Genomic DNA, 20,921 nt, shown 5'->3' on the forward strand with positions numbered 1-20,921 from the left:
TGTTTATATAAACTATTGTAGAGTTTCTAAAGCAAACACCCCAGTTTTACCAGTACAGGGCAACACTACATTATACACTACATTATATATTACACTTATTGGGTGTTACTGTTCCTCAGAGACACTCCGAGTGGGTTTGTAGTAGATATTGGTCATTTGTTATGTAACCATTGTTGGAAGAAAGTTATATATAATGGGTTCACTCTTGTACCATTGAACTGCTTAGTAAGAATGGGATTAGGTATTGCCAGTAGTTTGCGGCAGTATATTGAGTTTTAAGACATTACAAACAATATATTTGTAGAAAAATGAAAGATATTCTGTAAACCTAGGCTTTAGCTTGAAATGCCACCTGTTAGGTGTTAATCCTTTCTTCGGGAGCTTTAAAGGAGAAGGAAAGGCTAAAACTAAGTAAGCTTTATCAGAAAGGTCTATATAAATACACCAGTAAATCCTCAAAGTAATGTTGCTCTGAGTCCTCTGTCAAAAGTAACAGCACATTTCTTTCCTTCTATTGTGTACTCATGGGCTTCTGTATCAGACTTCCTGTTTTCAGCTTAAACCTCCAGGGCTAGGGCTTGAGCATGCTCAGTTTGATCCTCTCCCCCTTCCTTTTCCCTCCTCTCCCCTCCCTGCTGTAATCTGAGCTCAGAGCTGTAAGTGAGCAGGGAGAGCCTCAAGCAGAAAGTGATGTCACACCAAGCTAATATGGCAGCTTTTATCCTAAACAAACAGAGACAGAGTCTAGAGTTGTTTACTCAGGTATGGTAATGCATTCTGCAGAATAAATATAGCGTTCTAGCTTGCACTATTGCAGCTAATTTATTGCCAATAAACTGTCTTGGAGCTTTCCTTCTCCTTTAATACAGTTTGTAGCATTTTTGTCTTAAAGTTATAAAATCTTTTTTTTTTTTCCTGTTTGCAGCCGACAAATATGAAATATGGAACAATATCTTCATCTCTAGGAGACAAGGTGTTGAACACAAATCTTGCGGAGGCGTCAAGGCAGTCAAACAACCACAGCTCGGCTGAAGAAGTGAATTCCAAAACAGATCCAGAAGGTGACCTGGGTTTTGTATAGTTTAGTAGAAGCCCTTTTACAACCACTTTTCCACCATCTCCTCTCTTGCTGTTACTTCATCTTTCTCGTTCTTTAAGGTATTTTAAAATCTGTACGATTCGTTCGTATACATTGGGAAAAAAAACACAGAGACAAATGAAAATTTAAAATCGCAAAGTCTTTATTAAGAAATTACTTACCTCAATTCTGCTTCAGCTCCTCATCAGAAAAGGCGTCATGGCGTCCATCGTGCGGCGCTTGATTTCTCCTCCCTGGATATCTCCTATAAGAAAGACAGGGAGGAGAAATCGTGCGCCGCACTATGGATCACGATCGCCTTTTCGTGAATGGAGCTCAAGCGGAGTTTCGGTATGTTATTTCTTAATAAAGACTTTGCGATTTTAATTTGTCTTGTTCTATTTTCAATGTATACTAACAATTTTTTTTTAAAAAAAAATGTGGTTATTGGTCTTTTTAAGAAGTAAGTAGAAATGTTGTACATTAAGTTTTGTGCTTCTGTACCAGCCCTAAGGCAACCACAGCCCTTTAGCAGTAAAGATCTGTGTCTCCAAAGATGCCCCAGTAGCTCCCCATCTTCTTTTCTGCTGATTCACTGCACATGCTCTGTGCTGCTGTCACTTACTGAGCTTAGGGACCCACTCACAATATACAGTACACATAGAATAGAAATGTCACAATATAAGGCTGATTAGTAATTAATACACATAATTACTACATGGCAGCACAGAAACCAGTGCAATTAGCATCAGAATTTAATGATCAGCAAACCTGTAGCATCAGCTTATATTACAGCCAGGGAAGCTCATTTTCTGCTGGATAATTAGTGACGAGCCCTAAGCTTAGCTTCTCAACAGCCAATCAGAGCCCACTGAGCATGTGAGTGTCACAGACACTTTCCAAGATGGTGACCCCCTGTGACAAGTTTGAAGTCCTGGATCATTGCTGCTATTGACAAGCTCAAACTTTAGCCTCGTGCAATAAGTTCACTATATAAAATATGCCATTTTTAGCCTTATTTGTTTTAAGGGTTTAATGGTCCCTCCATGTTTATGACTTGTTTTTTAATTGTTTCAATGTGTTGGCAGGTTGTAACGATGCCTTTGTGGAAGTGGGAATGCCCAGAAGTCCGTCTCATTCTGCCAACACCAAGGATCTCAAGCAGATGCTCAACTCCACCAAAGCTCCGTGTCCAACCAGACAGACCGTCAAACTATTACACGGCACAAAAAACTCTCACTTACAGTAAGTTCTACCCCAACGCGTTGGCTTCAGAGATAAATGTTTGGATTGATGAAGTAAAACACTTTTCTGTTGATAGTACTGGCGAAAGATTGCTCTCCGATTCAGAAATGAGTCCTATGGAAGGTCCCGTGACTGATAAAAAGGCCCCTGGAAGCGAACGGGCTGCGGAAAGAGCGGCTGCCCAACAGAATTCCGAGAGGGCGCGGCTTACTTCACAGTCGGAGTATGGCACTATGCAGGTGATTCTTCTCAATATTTAATTTCTCATGGAACTAAATTATCTATTTGGCAAACACAACAAAATTCAAGTTCAATAAAATCTGTGTGATTTAAAGGAACCAGCAACAAAATTATATTGTTTTAAAGTAATGAAAATTACTTTACTGTACAGGTAAAACTGTTGTCTTTCAGGAACTGCACTATAGTTTATATAAACAAGCTGTTGTGTAGCCATGGGGGCAGCCATTCAAGCACAGGATACACAGTAGATAACAGATAAGTACTACTATAGTTTATATAAACAAGCTGTTGTGTAGCCATGGGGGCAGCCATTCAAGCACAGGATACACAGTAGATAACAGATAAGTACTACTATAGTTTATATAAACAAGCTGCTGTGTAGCCATGGGGGCAGCCATTCAAGCACAGGATACACAGTAGATAACAGATAAGCACTACTATAGTTTATATAAACAAGCTGTTGTGTAGCCATGGGGACAGCCATTCAAGCACAGGATACATAGTAGATAACAGATAAGTACTACTATAGTTTATATAAACAAGCTTCTGTGTAGCCATGGGGGCAGCCATTCAAGCACAGGATACACAGTAGATAACAGATAAGTACTACTATAGTTTATATAAACAAGCTGTTGTGTAGCCATGGGGACAGCCATTCAAGCACAGGATACATAGTAGATAACAGATAAGTACTACTATAGTTTATATAAACAAGCTGTTGTGTAGCCATGGGGACAGCCATTCAAGCACAGGATACATAGTAGATAACAGATAAGTACTACTATAGTTTATATAAACAAGCTGTTGTGTAGCCATGGGGCAGCCATTCAAGCACAGGATACATAGTAGATAACAGATAAGTACTACTATAGTTTATATAAACAAGCTTCTGTGTAGCCATGGGGGCAGCCATTCAAGCACAGGATACACAGTAGATAACAGATAAGTACTACTATAGTTTATATAAACAAGCTGCTGTGTAGCCATGGGGGCAGCCATTCAAGCACAGGATACACAGTAGATAACAGATAAGCACTACTATAGTTTATATAAACAAGCTGCTGTGTAGCCATGGGGGCAGCCATCCAAGCACAAGATACACAGTAGATAACAGATAAGTACTACTATAGTTTATATAAACAAGCTGCTGTGTAGCCATGGGGCAGCCATTCAAGCACAGGATACACAGTAGATAACAGATAAGTACTACTATAGTTTATATAAACAAGCTGCTGTGTAGCCATGGGGGCAGCCATTCAAGCACAGGATACACAGTAGATAACAGATAAGTACTACTATAGTTTATATAAACAAGCTGCTGTGTAGCCATGGGGCAGCCATTCAAGCACAGGATACACAGTAGATAACAGATAAGTACTACTATAGTTTATATAAACAAGCTGCTGTGTAGCCATGGGGGCAGCCATTCAAGTTTTAACTCCAAAACCACAAATAATAAAAAATGAAAACCAATAGTAAATTGTCTCAGCATGTCACTCTCTATGTCATTCTAAAAGTTATGTTAAAGGGGTGAACAGCTCCTTTAAAGAAATTGTGGTTTATTTCTTAAATCAGATGTTTTCAGACACTGGATTCCAGACACCATTTGGACCAACATTAAGTCTCAACACCCTTTCCCCTTATCTTATAGCTAAATTATAGGTGGATAAGAATGTTGTAAAAGTCACCCTATGAACGTTCCAGATGGATCCAGAACAATAAGCCACTGGTTTCCCCAGTTCTCAACCTAACGCTGGCCATTCATTGGCTGAACAAGTGCCCCATAGTCTGAATGGCCAGATACTATACAGGTGTCAGCGCATTACTACTGTACCTTCCTACGGTTTGATTTTTTGGGCCGACAGCCTGGATCATTAAAACTGCAGCTCCCCTTTTCTTTCTCATTGGCTGATGCAGTATTGGCCTTTAACCTAACTTGCATGCCCACATAGGCAATATGCTTGAAATCAGCCAAACCGTCCAATCAAATTTAGGCATGTACAGCCAACTTAACTGTCTTCTAAAGGGATCCCCCTTTTTGCCTAAAACCGACCATTAGCATGCAGTCAATGGGGGTCATTTTATAAAGTTCGCGCAGCGCATATTTATTCGCAGTGGTGGCATTGCCCATGCTTTCTCCTGAACGCTAATATATTGCACTGCTCTTTTGCGAATTTGCATTGTGAATACATTTTCACTAATGGCTGTTTGCGTGAGTGCGCCCGCTGTGCGAGGTTGTTGTGTGCGCAAAATAGCGTTAAACAGTAACTGAAATTCCCAATTTGCTAACAGTTTTGCTAATATTTTCGCCGCCACCAAAGTTGTGGCATAATCCGAACGCACAGTGTGAACATAAATAGTTGCGATTTTTGACATATTTAAAAAGCTTTCATAAGCGCGAAGTTTATAAATGAGCCCTAACGTGTTCACCTTTCAGATGCCAACAAAGATTAATCGTTTTTTTTTTTTTTATTAACTCTTTTTCCTTCTTGTCTCCATTGTAGGCCTATGACTATGAACAGAAGAAGCTGTTGGCAACAAAGGGTAACTATATATTCATTTATCATCAATACACTGACGTTATATAATATATAGAGAATAAAGTACCCCTTCTTGTGAAATATAAGGATATTAGAAGTTACCGAGGAGTTTCATGACCATATAAACGTAGAAGTTTTTATAAGGGTCATTGAACTCCCAAGGTCACTTTTAATATCCTTGTTCCTCGCAACAGGGGGTACGTTATTTATTAAGAAAAATGTCACTGGCATAAAGGAGTTGCGGTAGCAGGGCAAGCCCTTGCTATTTTATTAATACAGTGGTGCGATCTTTCAGGCGTGTCCCCGAAACGTTGCACCACTGCATTAATAAAATAGCAAGGGCTTGCCCTGCTACCGCAACTCCTGCGTGCCAGTGAAATTCTTCTTACCCTTGACGTGAGGTGGCCGATTCCTCTATCGCTGGGCACCAGGATAATTCATTTCTTTTGGGTTTGTGTGGAGTGCGGCTTCTCCAAATCTTGCTTGGTACTTTATTTATTAGAATACACACGTTTTAGTGAGACGTGTGACAGCAATGACATCACTAAGCTTCGATTAAAACCGATGACATCATTAAGCACCGTTTATAAGGATATAATTTACAAGATATTCATGGCTCTTGTGTGTTTTATATATAGTGAATAAAGTACCCCCTCTTGTAAATTATAAGGATCTTATAAGACACCGAGGAGTTTCATGACCTTATAAAACAACTAGGCCGAAGGCGAGTGTTTTTATACAGATCATGGAACTCCGAGGATACTTCTAATATCCTCATAACTGGAGGTACTTTATTATAATACACAAGTTTCAGTGAGTCATGTGACAGAAATGACATCAGAACTCACCGTTTATACCTGATGACATCAGAACTCACTGTTTATACCTGATGACATCAGAACTCACTGTTTATACCTGATGACATCAGAACTCACTGTTTATAACTGATGACATCAGAACTCACTGTTTATACCTGATGACATCAGAACTCACTGTTTATAAGGCTATAATTTACAGGATACTCATGGCTCTTGTGTGGTTTATATATAAATTTACACACACGAAGGTGGTCTGCACCGTATTTCTCAAAGTGCTTGATTCTATAATTCCATAAGTTACACCAGTATTTGTTCATTAAGCTTTAGGTTATGGATTTAATGATGGAGTGAGCTGAGCTAAAATATTTTCTTGTATTCAGCGATGTTAAAAAAGCCTGTGGTGACAGAAGTGAGGACCCCAACAAACACATGGAGTGGGCTTGGCTTCTCCAAATCCATGCCAGCGGAAACCATTAAGGAACTGAGACGGGCCAACCATGTGCCTTACAAGCCCACCATGACTACGACATACGAGGTATCAAGATTTTAAATTGGGGATAGAGCAGCGAGGGCATTTCTGAACCCGAGCTTCAGTGATTCCACTCATTCACTCCTTATATTGCTTAATAAATGTAATCGTAATGGTTCCTGACGAGATGTACATCCACGCTGTATGAATTCTAAAACAAAATGATTCATTTCATATAAATCGCCAGAATCGGCTATTATTTTAAAGAACTATTCTCCTTCAAACAACTAGGGGCAGATTTATCAAGGGTCGAATTTCGAAGTACAAAAAAGTTTCGAAATTCGACCATCGAATTGAAAAACTTTGAATATCAAATGCAAAGTTTTTTCACCGAATTTGGCAATCCTACGGTCGAATATAAAAATCGTTCGGTCGACCGATTGAATCGTAAACGATTTTAGCGTACGATCGAAGGATTTTTATTCGATGTGTAAAGTGACTTAGAAAAAGTTTGTAGAAGGTCCCCATAGGCTAACCAGGGGCGCTCCACCAATGAGGCGAGTTGAGACACTCGCCTCAGGCGGCAGCGCCCCCTGGTTACCAGGGGCGGCAAAAATGCCGCTCCTGGTAACTAAGAGCCGAATTTCCGGTTTTCAACCCGGAAATTCGGCTCTTCTAGTGCAGAGAGCGCAACGGAAGGCCGCCTCAGGCGGCATATAGGCGCGGATCGGCGCTGAGGCTAACATAGCAATTCGGCAGGTTTAATTTGGCGAAGTATTGAGTCAAAGTTTTTTATTTTTTTTAAAGAGACGCTACTTTGATTATCGAATGGTCGAACGATTTTTACTTCGAATCAAAGTTGAAGTCGTAGTAGCCTATTCGATGGTCGAAGTATCCAAAAAATTACGTAGAAATTCTAACTTTTTGTACTTCGAAAATTCACTCGAATCTTAGTAAATCTGCTCCCTAGTTGTTTTCAGATAGTTTGCCCGAAATAATGACTTTTTTCCAATTTCTATTTGCCATGTGTGACCATTTTTCTAATATTCAAGTGTAAATTGTCATTTTTCACCTTCTAAAGCAGCTCTGGGAGGGGGGGGGTCGCCGACCCTGTAAACGGTTCTAAATTGATACGTTTCATATCTCTGTCCCTGCTGAGCAGAATCTCTGGGTTTCATTACAGGCAGCTGTTAGAATTGATACAATAGTTGCTGATACTCCAGAGATGCTGCTGAAAAATGTATCAACTAAATGTTGTAAAATTGTAACGGTTCAGAATCTGCACCTGAATTACTGAGACTGAAACACCAGAGACAGAATTTTAAAAAAAAAACGGTAAAAAATTAATAATGGAAAGTTTTTGAAATAAGTCTTTATTTCTGGGGAACAATTTGAAAACAATTGAACTGAAAAAAAAGTGTTAGAAAGGTGAACAACCCCTTTAAGTATGTTATAGAATGGCTAATTCTAAGCAGCTTTTCAGTTGTCCTTGTTTTTTTCTTTTTTATAGTTAAATTATTTGTCTGCCTGCTTCCAGCTTTCCAAAGGGGGTCACTGACCCCATCTAAAAACAAATGCTCTGTAAGGCTACAAATTTATGGCTGTTGCTACTTTTTGTCTTTCTGGTCAGGCCTCTCTTATTCATATTCTAGGGTGTTTTTTTTTTAGAAATCCGTGCATGGTTGCTAATGTAATTAGGACCCTAGCAACCAGATAGTTAAAATTGCAACCTGGAGAGCTGCTGAATAAAAAGCTAAATAACCACAAATAATAAAAAAAACAAATGAAAACGAATTGCAAATTGTCTCAGAATATCCCTTTCTTCTAGGGATGCACCGAATTAAGGATTCGGTTCGGGATTCGGCCTTTTTCAGCAGGATTCGGATTCGGCCTAATGCTTCTGCCTGGCAGGACTGAATCCTAATTTGCAAATTAGGGGCGGGAGGGAAATCACGTAAATTTTTGTCACAAAACAAGGAAGTAAAAAATGTTTTCCCCTTCCCACCCCTATGCAAATTAGGGTTCGGTATTCGGGCGAATCCCTCGTGAAGGATTCAGGGGTTCAGCCGATTCGGTGCATCCCTACTTTTTACATCATACTAAAAGTTAATTTAAAGGTGACCAACCCGTGCGCCTCAGCTTTGGCTGAGCCAAATGCACATCGCAGCTGCATTGTATATACCCATTCTATGCAAAGAAATCTCGGCCGCTTCATCAGGCATCACTTCTGGCACAGACATGTCTCCTGAGTATGGTGGCAGCCCATTTCTACGTTCTACGGTGGCCCATTAGGTACAGGAAGGATCAGTTTTGTCTCTTTCTGCACCTGTAGTGCAATTGTGCACTCCACCCCATATTCCGTTGCCTTTGTGTGCAGAGGTCGGAGGTCAGGAATCTAATCGGGATAATGAAAGAACATACCTCTCAATATTGAATTGTGCGTTCAGCTGACTCCATTTGTGTTTTTTTTTTTTTTTCAATTTCTTACCATTCCGGGAAGAGTTGATACGAGACGCTAAATAGAACATGGCAGCAATTCCCGTAATGTAATCGTTTGCCATTGCTGTGAGATCAAGAGGAACCTTAAATCAGGCTCAGTTATTACTACAGGTATATGATCCCTTAACCGGAAACCCGATATCCAGAAAGCTCCGAATTACGGAATGGCTGTCTCCCATAGACTCAATTTTATCCAAATAATCCAAATTTTTAAAAATGATTTGCTTTTTCTGTGTAATAATAAAAGAGTATCTTGTACTTGATCCCAACTAAGATCTAATTAATCCTTATTGGAAGCAAAACCAGCCTATTGGGTTTAATGTTTAAATGAATTTCTAGTAGACTTAAGGCATGAAGTCCCAAATTACGGAAAGATCCATTATCCGGAAAACCCTAGGTCCCGAGCATTCTGGAAAACAGGTCCCATACCTGTACTTGCTACTAGAAGCCTATTTCACGGATGCAGAATAACGTATTCGCCATTTCGGTGCGTGCTCGTTGATCTTCCGTGGAAATAGTCTTCAGAATGTAGGTAAAGGGCTGGATTCCTTAGGAAGACTTTGTATGTGTCTAATCAAAATGCTTCCTGCTTGGTTAAATTCTTAACAAAGCTGCTTGTAGTGATTGGCGAATAAATTCGCCAGGTGTGAATTTGCGGCGATTTTCTGCGTTTCGTATAAAATTTATTTCATAAAAATGATTCGGATGCCCATGGACTTTAATGCATTTGGACAAAACAGGCGCCTGATCTCCCCGAATCTGACAGTTATCTCTCTGCCCTTAAAGAGAGAGAGGCTGTTGAACTTGGTTTGAAGGAACTTTTAATATTTTCCATCCTATCTCTAATCATCTTAAATGGCTGCATTGTAGGATTCAGTATTAATATTCCTAATAATCCGTTTTTTTATGGGAGGTGTAGCCTAGTGAAATGAACCATACGCCAGTTTGACTGACATTCCAAATGATGCTGTTGGGACCTATGTAAGGATTCCTATCAGTCCTATGATCTCCAGGATTTCCTGTATATACAGTAGGCTTTAAGGGGATCAGCAGCTCTTAAGGCTGCGGTTACGAATGTTCAGCGCCCACGGTGGTTTTCTGAGAATGTTTTCTTTTCTAATCATCTACATTTGTAGATCTTCCGCTCTCTACTTACAGAGTGACCAAGAAATAGGAGAAAGGACATTTGGTCTCTGGTTTTAATCAGAAAAAGGCTGCTTTTGTTGTCCTCGGTGGCTCTCTCTTGTTATATTCCAAGAAACAAGTCCTTTTAGATTTTTGGTGGCCCTTCACTCAATGTATAGGGCAGGGGTGTCCAAACTTTTGCAACGAGGGCCAGATTTGGTGAGGTGAAAATGTGTGGGGGCCGACCATTCAGCCTGACATTCTTTGAACCATTAACATCATTTAAAAATATTACTGTTACAGCTACACAATTCCTGATCGCACTGTGCTGGAGGGCCGCATTATTATTAATTTCATGATGGAGACTGAGGGCAGCTGTAAAGTTGAAAAAGGGCCGCAATTGGCCCCCGGGCCTGACTTTGGACTTGCCTAGTATAGGGTGTCCTCAACAGATTAGCAGCCCCGTCCAGCAACAAAACGTTTAAATCATCTTAAAGGGATCCTGTCATCGGAAAACATGTTTTTTTCAAAACGCATCAGTTAATAGTGCTACTCCAGCAGAATTCTGCACTGAAATCCATTTCTCAAAAGAGCAAACAGATTTTTTTTATATTCAATTTTGAAATCTGACATGGGGCTAGACATATTGTCAGTTTCCCAGCTGCCCCCAGTCATGTGACTTGTGCCTGCACTTTAGGAGAGAAATGCTTTCTGGCAGACTGCTGTTTTTCCTTCTCAATGTAAATGAATGTGTCTCAGTGGGACATGGGTTTTTACTATTGAGTGTTGTTCTTAGATCTACCAGGCAGCTGTTATCTTGTGTTAGGGAGCTGCTATCTGGTTACCTTCCCATTGTTCTTTTGTTTGGCTGCTGGGGGGAAAACGGAGGGGGTGATATCACTCCAACTTGCAGTACAGCAGTAAAGAGTGATTGAAGTTTATCAGAGCACAAGTCACATGACATGGGGCAGCTGGGAAATTGACAAAATGTCTAGCCCCATGTCCGATTTCAAAATTAAATATAAAAAAATCAGCTCTTTTGAGAAATGAATTTCAGTGAAGAATTCTGCTGGAGCAGCACTATTAACTGATTCATTTTGAAAAAATTTTTTTTTCCCATGACAGTATCCCTTTAAACATAAACTCTGGAGACCCACAGCAATTTCAGTGTGTTTTTATTTCTCACACAACAAGAAAGAAGATTCCAAGAAACAAGTAGGTCTGACCATCTTTGTTACTAGGGACGGTAACCTCCAAACCATTTTCATGGCGCCCCACTGGTTTTAACGTTAATCCAGTAAAGTTATCCCAGTAAATCAACTGTGTTTATTCAAGGAGAAACCGATAAATAACACAAGGCATCATTTTTTAAAAAAAAAAATCTTCATTTCAGAACTCCTCCCTGTCGAGGTCTAACAGCCGGGAACAGCTGGGAAACGGCAGCGACTCAGAAAACTGGAGGGAAAGGAATGGGATTGACTCGTCTCAGAACGACTACTCGTCCTCCATAGGGAGTCCCAAGCGAAAGCAAAACAAATCTGGTACGGACGTGTTTTAAGGGTTTCAGTATACGGAAAAAGAATGGTGTTGTCTTTGGAAGAGCCTTTCAGGGAACAAGTATTAAATACACAATAGATTTCCCGATCCGTCCTCGTTAGACAGCATTTAGAGACAGCGTTTAGAGACAGCGTTTAGAGACAGCGTTTAGAGACAGCGTTTAGAGACAGCGTTTAGAGACAGCGTTTAGAGACAGCGTTTAGAGACAGCGTTTAGAGACAGCGTTTAGAGACAGCGTTTAGAGACAGCGTTTAGAGACAGCGTTTAGAGACAGCGTTTAGAGACAGCGTTTAGAGACAGCGTTTAGAGACAGCGTTTAGAGACAGCGTTTAGAGACAGCGTTTAGAGACAGCGTTTAGAGACAGCGTTTAGAGACAGCGTTTAGAGACAGCGTTTAGAGACAGCGTTTAGAGACAGCGTTTAGAGACAGCGTTTAGAGACAGCGTTTAGAGACAGCGTTTAGAGACAGCGTTTAGAGACAGCGTTTAGAGACAGCATTTAGAGTGCACTGATCAAAAGTGCTGGCACAGCTTAGACCAGGGATCCCCAACCTTTTGAACCCATGAGCAACATTCAGAAGTAGGAGTTGGGGAGCAACACAAGCATGAAAAATGTTTTTGGGCTGCCAAATAAGTGCTGTGATTGGCCATTTGGTAGCCCATATGTGGACTGGTAACCTACATTGAGGCTCTGTTTGGCAGTACATCTGTTTTTTATACAACTAAAACTTGTCTCCAAGCCTGGAATTCAAAAATAAGCACCTGCTTTGAGGCCACTGGGAGCAACATCCAAGGGGTTGGAGAGCAACATGTTGCTCACGAGCTACTGGTTGGGGATCACTGGCTTAGACGATGGTGTTATTTCACGTGGCAAATGCAGAACGGCAATATATTGTAACACTAATTCATTTGTTTTTGTGGATGATTGTTCTCCTGACCTTTTTATTATTGGTTATATAAGCAATTGGTAATTGGCCATTAGAAGAAGTTTCTTCTTTAATCCTGCCCCAGTCCTTGCCATTCCTCTTATTCAAATATGTCCTGCTCTCATTCATTCCCAGACCTCTCCTATTCTATTGGCAGTAGAAGGTTTAAAGGACATACGACGTCCATAAACAGTTACACTTTACAGCTCATCTAGAAATCTGAGCTCCTAACCTTGGTCATGGATAAAACATGCAACAGGCACCTCCAACATCTGGCTTCTCTTAGCCCATGGGACATTCATGAAGATTCGTAGTTGCGCCAGGCGTAACTTCGCCAGGCGTAGTTTTGCCAGCGCTCTGCAAATTCACTAAAATCCGAAGTTGCGCTCAGGGGTAGCGTAAGGTTGCGAAGTTGCACTAGCGTTGATTCGCTAAGCAAAGCGAAGTTATGCTAGCGATGGTTAATTTGCATATGGTGCCAAATTCAAATTTCAATGGAGGAATACGTAGCAGCACTAAAAAATGCCTGGGAAACCTTCAAAACATCAAATAAAATGTTTATTTTGCCCGACACATGTGCCCACTGTATAGTTAAGTTGCCATGAGTTAGGAAATGTAGGGGGGAAGGAGGGGAGCCCCAAAAAAATTTCAATCTTTTTCAGCCTATCACCCATAATGTACAAAAAACACCAGCGTTTTTTGGGACTTAGAAATTTTTTTAACTTTTTTGAAGCAATCCCTATCTACTCTATTGCGCTTCGCCTGGTGCGTATTTAAGATGGAGAAAAACCCCTTTATTTATCCGTTAAATTGATTGACCTGTCTGGTAGGTATCCAGAATAGTGACCTCCAACCCCTCTCTACATATGGTGACTATAACTACTCAATATTTCAGTTGAATAGTTTTGTTAACATCCATGGATGGAAATATGATGGGTAGACAAAGGTTGAATGCTCAACGAGCGTTGGTCAGTGAGTGCAGGCCAAGTGAAGATCGTGATCAAACTATATGTAGACATTTACAACTAAATACAGTGGGTAGATTATTGTGGGACTTGGAATTGATAAGTAATTATCTAATTGAGATGATTTAATTTGCCTTAAATTTTTAAATATACATCTGACGCCGCTAATAAGCATATTGCTCACCACTGTGCCTTCATTAAAGCCAACGTTGCGTAATCGCTTCATTTCATTGGTCTTTTTGATGCCGTGCCAGAGCCATCCTTGTGAAAGCTCAGTGGCAACATGAATATTTACATTCTAACGCCTAATTTACTTCCAACTGAGCCTCTCTTTTGACATATAATGAGTAAAAACAAAATTAGGCAGGAAAGATGACTCCATTTTGGTTCTTGATCTTTGTAGAGGAGCGGAACCATGCTGCTTGCAGTGGGAGTTGTATAGGTGATGAAGATGAGGTCATTATGATCACATTATTTAAACTGTCTATGAAAATGTGATAGGCAGCTCCCGTTTCCATTTACCACTCCCAGCCTGACGTTGATCTTCTTACATACATCATCACAGAGGTTTTTGTGTTTTCTTTTCCATAATTACTCTACAGCAGAACACTATCTCAGCAGCAGTAATTACATGGACTGCATTTCCTCACTAACTGGAAGCAATGGATGCAACCTAAACAGTTCATTCAAAGGTTCCGATCTTCCTGAACTCTTCAGCAAACTGGGCCTGGGGAAGTACACCGACATATTCCAGCAGCAAGAGGTCAGTGGTCTTCAAATCTGGAAAAATTTAAGATTGGGCTGGCCGATGTGACATCATTACACCATGCTCCCTTGAGTACTGTAAGCTGTGTAAACAACCTAATGATCGTTCAGTATTTATCTGGGTTCCCCTCTGTCTATAATTATTCCCATAACTTAATGCACTCCACATGCTAATTGCCTATGAAATATTTATGGCAATGAAGCGGAAACCTTGGAATGTTGGAAAAACCGAGCACCAAACGACAGTGACGTTAGTTTTTAACAGGAAAATATGTCACAGTTTTATACAATTCTTCCTTTTTTGAACGAAACATAAAGAAAGAAAGGGGGGTTTCATTGATTATATCATAGACCTGGGTCCCCTGCTTGAGGCCTTGAATTCAATGAATCATTCTGCACCTCAAGAATGACATCTTTGGTGGTGGACCCATTAAGACTGATTCAGTCGGACTATGGAACCTTTATATGGTCAATTGTCAATGGACAATGGAAATTCCACCTGGCCTTATCAATAAGTGAGCTATTGTCTGATAGATATAGATGCTGAAATGTGATTGTTTATTTCATAAGTTGGCCAATATTGAGACTGTTCAGTCCAAGAACAGCCATTATTTCTTTTTTTAACCTTATTGTTTATAACTTTAACCCTCATGAGCTGTGGGATAGGGACCTCAACGATTTTTTGTGTAATCAGTAGTGCCTAGATAGAGCAGCAGTTGTTAAAAGCAGCTGGAAGGTATGTAGGTTAAGATAGTGGCAGTTGGGCCAGTTGGCAACAGTAACACTTGATATTGATGATGTCCAGATGTCCAGCTTGCAGAGAACTTCTGCTCAAGAAATGTTCGTACTCTATCAACGGCTGAAATGGCTTAATTCTACTTTGTTAATCATGGAGCTTCTCAAAGTATGGTTTTGCCAACAGCTGAAGGGCCATAGGTAGGACAGACCTATTGTGTATTAATAATGGTGCTTCATAAGGTCCACTTTGTCTACAACAACTGAAAGGCTATAGTTTGGAAAGATCTACTTTGTAGTAGGGTTTGTTTTGCCATCATCAACTGACAGTATAAAGTAGGCGAGTTTAAAGTCTTGTTTCCCCCAGGCCCTGACATAGCTAAAGATGTCTCTGTAGACAGGTGGTTATTTTAGGCAAATTTTTCTGCTGGACTCTTAAGATCTTGTTTGTTTCTAGATTGACCTTCAGACGTTCCTCACATTAACAGATCAGGATTTAAAGGAACTTGGAATTAGTACTTTCGGCGCTCGAAGGAAAATGCTGCTGGCTATCTCAGGTAATGTGCTGTAGAAAACACTGACGTATGGGTATAATTAATGGAGCCAATATTTATACGAGCATAAGGAATAATTATCAAGAGGGATGTAGGCTTCTTTCTCCTGGTATTGTGGAAGAAAATATACTAAAGCTGCATTATCATAAATGTTTACTAACACTCTCCAGAGATCTCCAGAGTTCTCTAGAGATGTAGATGTTGCTCATGGTAGTGTTCTGCAGCGGGACGGGTACATGCGGGTTACCCGCAAAAAAGCATACCCGCAAAAAAACCAGGTACCCTACGGAATGAGGGTAGGATTTTCAGGTGCGGGTATAGATGCGCGTCGGGTTGCGGGTCTCATTTAAATTTCTTATGTTATATTGTCTATATTTTCGTTCTTTTAAAATTTTACAAAACGTGTTTCTGTCCCCGCCCACATTTGATGATGTCACTTCCGGTTTGCAGCAACACCACTTCCTGTTTGATGGTGGGCAGTGGGTTGCGAGTTTGGGTTGGGTAGCGGATCAAAGTGGGTAAATAGTTGCGGTTCGGGTCTTAGACATTGGTTCCGCGCAGGACTCTAGCTTCATGGCAACCAATCAGCATTTAGATTTAAACCGTCACTTACAAGTTAGCAACCGTCTGATTAGTTGCTATGGGCAACATCTCAGGAGATATTTATCTCCAATGTTATTAAACATGCCCTAGTGCCTTTCATTACAAAAGCCCTTTTGCCTCTGTTAATATTGTTTCTTTTATAGCTTCTGCAGTCTGCCACTAGGTGGAGCTTGCCTTAATATTTCCATCTGCCTTTTACATTTTGCTGAAATCCTTGGAAAATGGCAGTGCTGCAAAGTTTGCCCGTTGCTGATAAATGACAATAACTTGGAGCAGATTCTTTCCATAAACTTGTTAGTCAGAATCGGACGTGAAAGAGTCTTTAGGCTGAAGAATACTGAAACCTAACTTGAATAACCTTTTATTTTTACTTGAATTTTGCAGAACTGAATAAAAACCGAAGGAAGTTATTTGAGCCCACCAATATACGCGCGTCGTTTCTGGAGGGCGGAGCCAGCGGAAGACTCCCGAGGCAATATCACACGGACATTGCAAGCGTCAGTGGGCGCTGGTAGCACCCGGCGAAATCCCCTTTTATTTTTAGGTGATAACCACACGAGAGACGACCATGGCTGACCTGGGGAAATGCGTCCTTCCATATTTTGTTTTATTATTTACCATCAGCACTTTAAAGCCGCGGTACCGAGGACCAAAGCATCGTGCCCCACGCTGCGTGCCAAAAGAAAAAAAAACTTTCCGAACTTTTCCAATGCGGAATATGTTTTTTTTGTGTGACTGGACCGAATCGCAAAAAACGAAAAAAAATAAACAAATATTAATGATTTTATGTATAACTGTAATGTATGCACTGAAATTTTTACCTTATTGAATGAAGGATGAATCTCTCCAATTACAGAGGGCATGAATTAATGGTTTTATTGTGAAGGATTTTTTTTCTAGTATTCAAAAATAATCATGATGCGTCTGCACTTTACATATTCGATATTTTTTTGTGCTGTCCTTGTATTGCCAGATAACACCATTTTTAAAGGATAAGTAAACCTTTAAAATAAGTGAATGTAAAATTGATGAAAGTTGCTATTCTAAGCACTTTTGTAATGTACATTCATTATTTATTTTATTTTTATTCCAAGATATTAAGGGATACATGTACTGTTAATCCGAATGAATTTTGTTACAACAGCGCCACCTGCTGGTCAGTTTCCCACCAGTCTGACCACCAAGTAGTCAAGGAAGTTGTCAGGAGAAAGAAAGAGGCTGCTCTGATGTTCTTCTGCTTAGGAATAAAATTAGAAACCTTTCTCACATCTTTCCTAAGCAGAAGAACATCAGAGCAGCCTCTTTCTTTCTCCTGACAACTTCCTTGACTACTTGGTGGTCAGACTGGTGGGAAACTGACCAGCAGGTGGCGCTGTTGTAACAAAATTCATTCGGATTAACAGTACATGTATCCCTTAATATCTTGGAATTAAAAGAAAATCAATAGTGAATGTACATTACAAAAGTTCTTAGAATTGCACTCTCATCAGTTTTACATTCACTTATTTTAAAGGTTTACTTATCCTTTAATCAAAAACCCTCGTGCTTTTACAGTAGGTACATTTGTGTATAGCGACGTTACGGAAATATGCAGAAAGCGAGGAGTCCCGTTAGAAGCGTATCACTGGTAGATAAGTTATTAATATTCCTATCAACGCTTACAATGAAACAAATTCACTGTAACAGACGAAAGGACCAGTATAGACGTCATTTTTCTTGTTTGTGAGCCGGTCAAACCGTTTTTGCACTGCTGTCGCGTCCGAGCAGGTGAAGGAATCGACGCTAGACGTCCCTTACATTTCATTTATTTATACAAAGTTTTCTTTTTACGTTTTTCCCCGTCAAACGAACGTTTCTAGATCCGTCGGCGGCGCCGGTCAAGCAATAACTCCTAGAGCCGAAGCTTTTCAAAAGGACGATCGCGTTTGTTGGATTCACATCAACCGGTTTCTTTATATTTGGAAAGCAACTTTATTTCTGTAACCAAAGATGTATTATGAAACGTATTTCCTTTCCACGGAGAATAGTCTACGACATCGATTCCAATTATCAGTTATTTTATACTGTGAAAATATGTTTTAACGATATTGAGAGCACAGGTCGCCGATAACGGAAGCGACCCCTCGCTTTTTGCCCTTTTACTATGGTTGTTTCCGGAAAACTGTAAAAAAAAAAAAAATTTTTGTACTGTCAATTTTCTAAATTTGGAACGAGAGAAATCCGTCCGCTTGCGTTTGTCGGAGAAAACTTAGCATGGTGGGAGGCAAAGTCACAATAAGATTTTATTTGAAGCTCAAACTTGCCGCACAAACATTTGCACACTCAAATAAGGGACTGTTTTGAAATAAATATATATATTTTAGAGAGAATTTTTTTTTTTTTTCTTCCTTTGCTGCAATTCAATTTTTATGGGCATAAGCAAATGCAGCAATCTGTTATTCAATTCTAAGGCACTGTTTCAGAGGGTGATGGTATTTTGGGGGCTTTAACACTACTTTTGGTGAACCACTTCCTTTTTTTATATAAAAAACGTGGTGTAGCGTAACTGGAAGTGTTTTATACCACGGCTATTTTTAAATAAAAAGACTGCATTTAATACAGCTCACATGGGTATTGCTAAGTTGATATATTTCAGCTTTTTTTTTTTCTGAATTTTGTTTGATTCTAGTTTAAGAAATTCCCCAATAAGGTTAAACTGTTAAAGGGCTTTACACGCACACACCAATGCACAGAAACACGTAGGTACTGGAAAATCCTTCTGTTTTGTTTTAATCTCATTTATGGAACGTGGTCAGTGCTGCATTGTGCTCCAATCCATGTTCAATCCCAATGTTTGTTGCATTTTATGTTGTGCCTCGAGAGAGACAAGTTATCTGTAAATGTAGAACAGATACAGATTATTTCAGTGGGGGGATAATGATGATGATTTTTTTTTTACTTTTTTTAAATTGTGGATTGAGACCATTAAAATGGATTTTTTTAACTAATCATTTTGTTATTTTGAAGAAAATAAATTTATATAACCCCCCCCCCGCTGTGAATTCTCATTTTTTTTGCTGCCTACCAGTAGTCTTAGTGGCAGATTTATCAAAGGTCGAATTTCGAGCTATTTTTTGTGTCCTTCGACTAGGAAATAGTCCAAATTCGATTTGAATTTGAAAATAAATCTAAATTTATTATGTACTGTCTCTTTAAAAATTTGACTTCGACCATTCGTCATCTACAAACTGTCAAAATGCTGTTTTAGCCTATGGGGGACCTCCTAGAACAGTGATCCCCAACCTTTTGAACCTGTGAGCAACATTCAGATGTAAAAGGAGTTGGGGAGCAACACTAGCATGAAAAATGTTCTTGGGGTGCTAAATAAGTGCTGTGATTGCCCATTTGGTAGCCCCTATGTGGATTGTCAACCTACATTGAGGCTCTGTTTGGTAGTACACCAGGTTTTTATACAACCAAAACTTGCCTCCAAGCCTGGAATTCAAAAATAAGCTCCTGCTTTGAGGCCACTGGGAGCAACATCCAAGGGGTTGGAGAGCAACATGTTGCTCACAAGCTACTGGTTGGGGATCACTGTCCTAGAACCTATTTGGAGTCAATTGGTGAATTTTTTTCAAAGTTTTTTTTAGGGAAAACTTCTAATCGAATTCGATCGAATGCGCTATTACTTCGATTCGGCTGAATTTGGACCTATTCGATCGACAACGGACCTATTCGCCCAAAAAAACCTTCAACTTAATTTCGGTTGGTCTGTTTGAATTCGAATTGACGTGTTCTCAATAAGAAATTCCACCCTTGATAAATCAGCGTAAAAAAAATAAAAAACAGTGTCCCTTTATTTGAAGGTTTTTAAACTTGAAATATAATGCATTTGAAACAACAGCACCACCTGCTGTTCATTTTGATTAAATGGCAACAGTCGGTGGAAAATGTATTTAGTGAGCAAAGAAAAGTCTTGTGTTGTTTTTTATCAGACGCTTCGCTGGTCAGTTCCAATTAGAGCAACATCACAAGACATTCCTTTTATTTAATACCAAGGCTAATGTCCACACCAGTGGTTTCTAGGGCCAGCACAATTACGGCAACCCGCTAAGATATGCTTTTCTCTTAGTTTGTTACATTTCTTGTACAAGTTCAGTTGCATTGCTCTCATTCATATCCTCCCAGAAGCCCATAGCTGCACTGCCTCAAGGCAAGGCCTTCATGGACATCAATAAAGAGGCCACCTTATCTTTTCAACCCTCGAGTGTAGGCATCTTTATAAAATATACATGAGGGTACTTTATTAATGATCACTGCCTAGAGTTGCAAAGTCTGTTGTGCACAACATCCCCCAACCCTTTCCAATCAAGGAGTCCATCACACACTTCCATTTAGTGAATAATTGTTTAATTTTACAACACTTGGGGGCAGATTCACTAAGGGTCGAATTTCGAAGTAAAAAATACTTCGAAATTCGACCCTCGAATTGAAATCCTTCGACTTCGAATATCGAAGTCGAAGGATTTAGCGCTAAACGTTCGTTCGATCGAAGGATTTTAATCCAACGATCGAAGGAAAATCCTTCGATCAAAAAAAGTTTAGCAAGCCTATGGGGACCTTCCCCATAGGCTAACATTGACTTCGGTAGGTTTTATCTGCCGAAGTAGGGGGTCGAATTTTTTTTTAAAGGGAAAGTACTTCGACGGTCGAATAGTCGAACGATTTTTCGTTCGAATCGAAGGTCGTAGTCGAAGGTCGAAGTAGCCCATTCGATGGTCGAAGTACCCAAAAAATACTTCGAAATTCGAAGTATTTTTCATT

General features: G+C 39.9%; 1 protein-coding gene across 3 annotated transcripts in view; it reads left to right on the forward strand.

Moving 5' to 3' along the window:
• The window catches only part of bicc1.S (BicC family RNA binding protein 1 S homeolog), a 152,197-nt gene extending 135,232 nt beyond the window's left edge, over positions 1-16,965 (forward strand). The window contains exons 13-21 of one of the 3 annotated variants that reach the window (XM_018226866.2): positions 926-1,061; positions 2,167-2,323; positions 2,400-2,562; positions 5,068-5,107; positions 6,302-6,456; positions 11,408-11,555; positions 14,064-14,224; positions 15,419-15,518; positions 16,503-16,965. In XM_018226866.2, coding sequence (XP_018082355.1) covers positions 926-1,061; positions 2,167-2,323; positions 2,400-2,562; positions 5,068-5,107; positions 6,302-6,456; positions 11,408-11,555; positions 14,064-14,224; positions 15,419-15,518; positions 16,503-16,633 — 1,191 coding nt within the window. In that variant the 3' untranslated portion in view covers positions 16,634-16,965. 3 annotated transcript variants of the gene reach the window in all.
• The last annotated feature ends 3,956 nt before the right edge of the window (positions 16,966-20,921 follow it).

The sequence above is a fragment of the Xenopus laevis genome, chromosome 7S (assembly GCF_017654675.1).
Source record: "Xenopus laevis strain J_2021 chromosome 7S, Xenopus_laevis_v10.1, whole genome shotgun sequence".
Classification (NCBI taxonomy): domain Eukaryota; kingdom Metazoa; phylum Chordata; class Amphibia; order Anura; family Pipidae; genus Xenopus; species Xenopus laevis.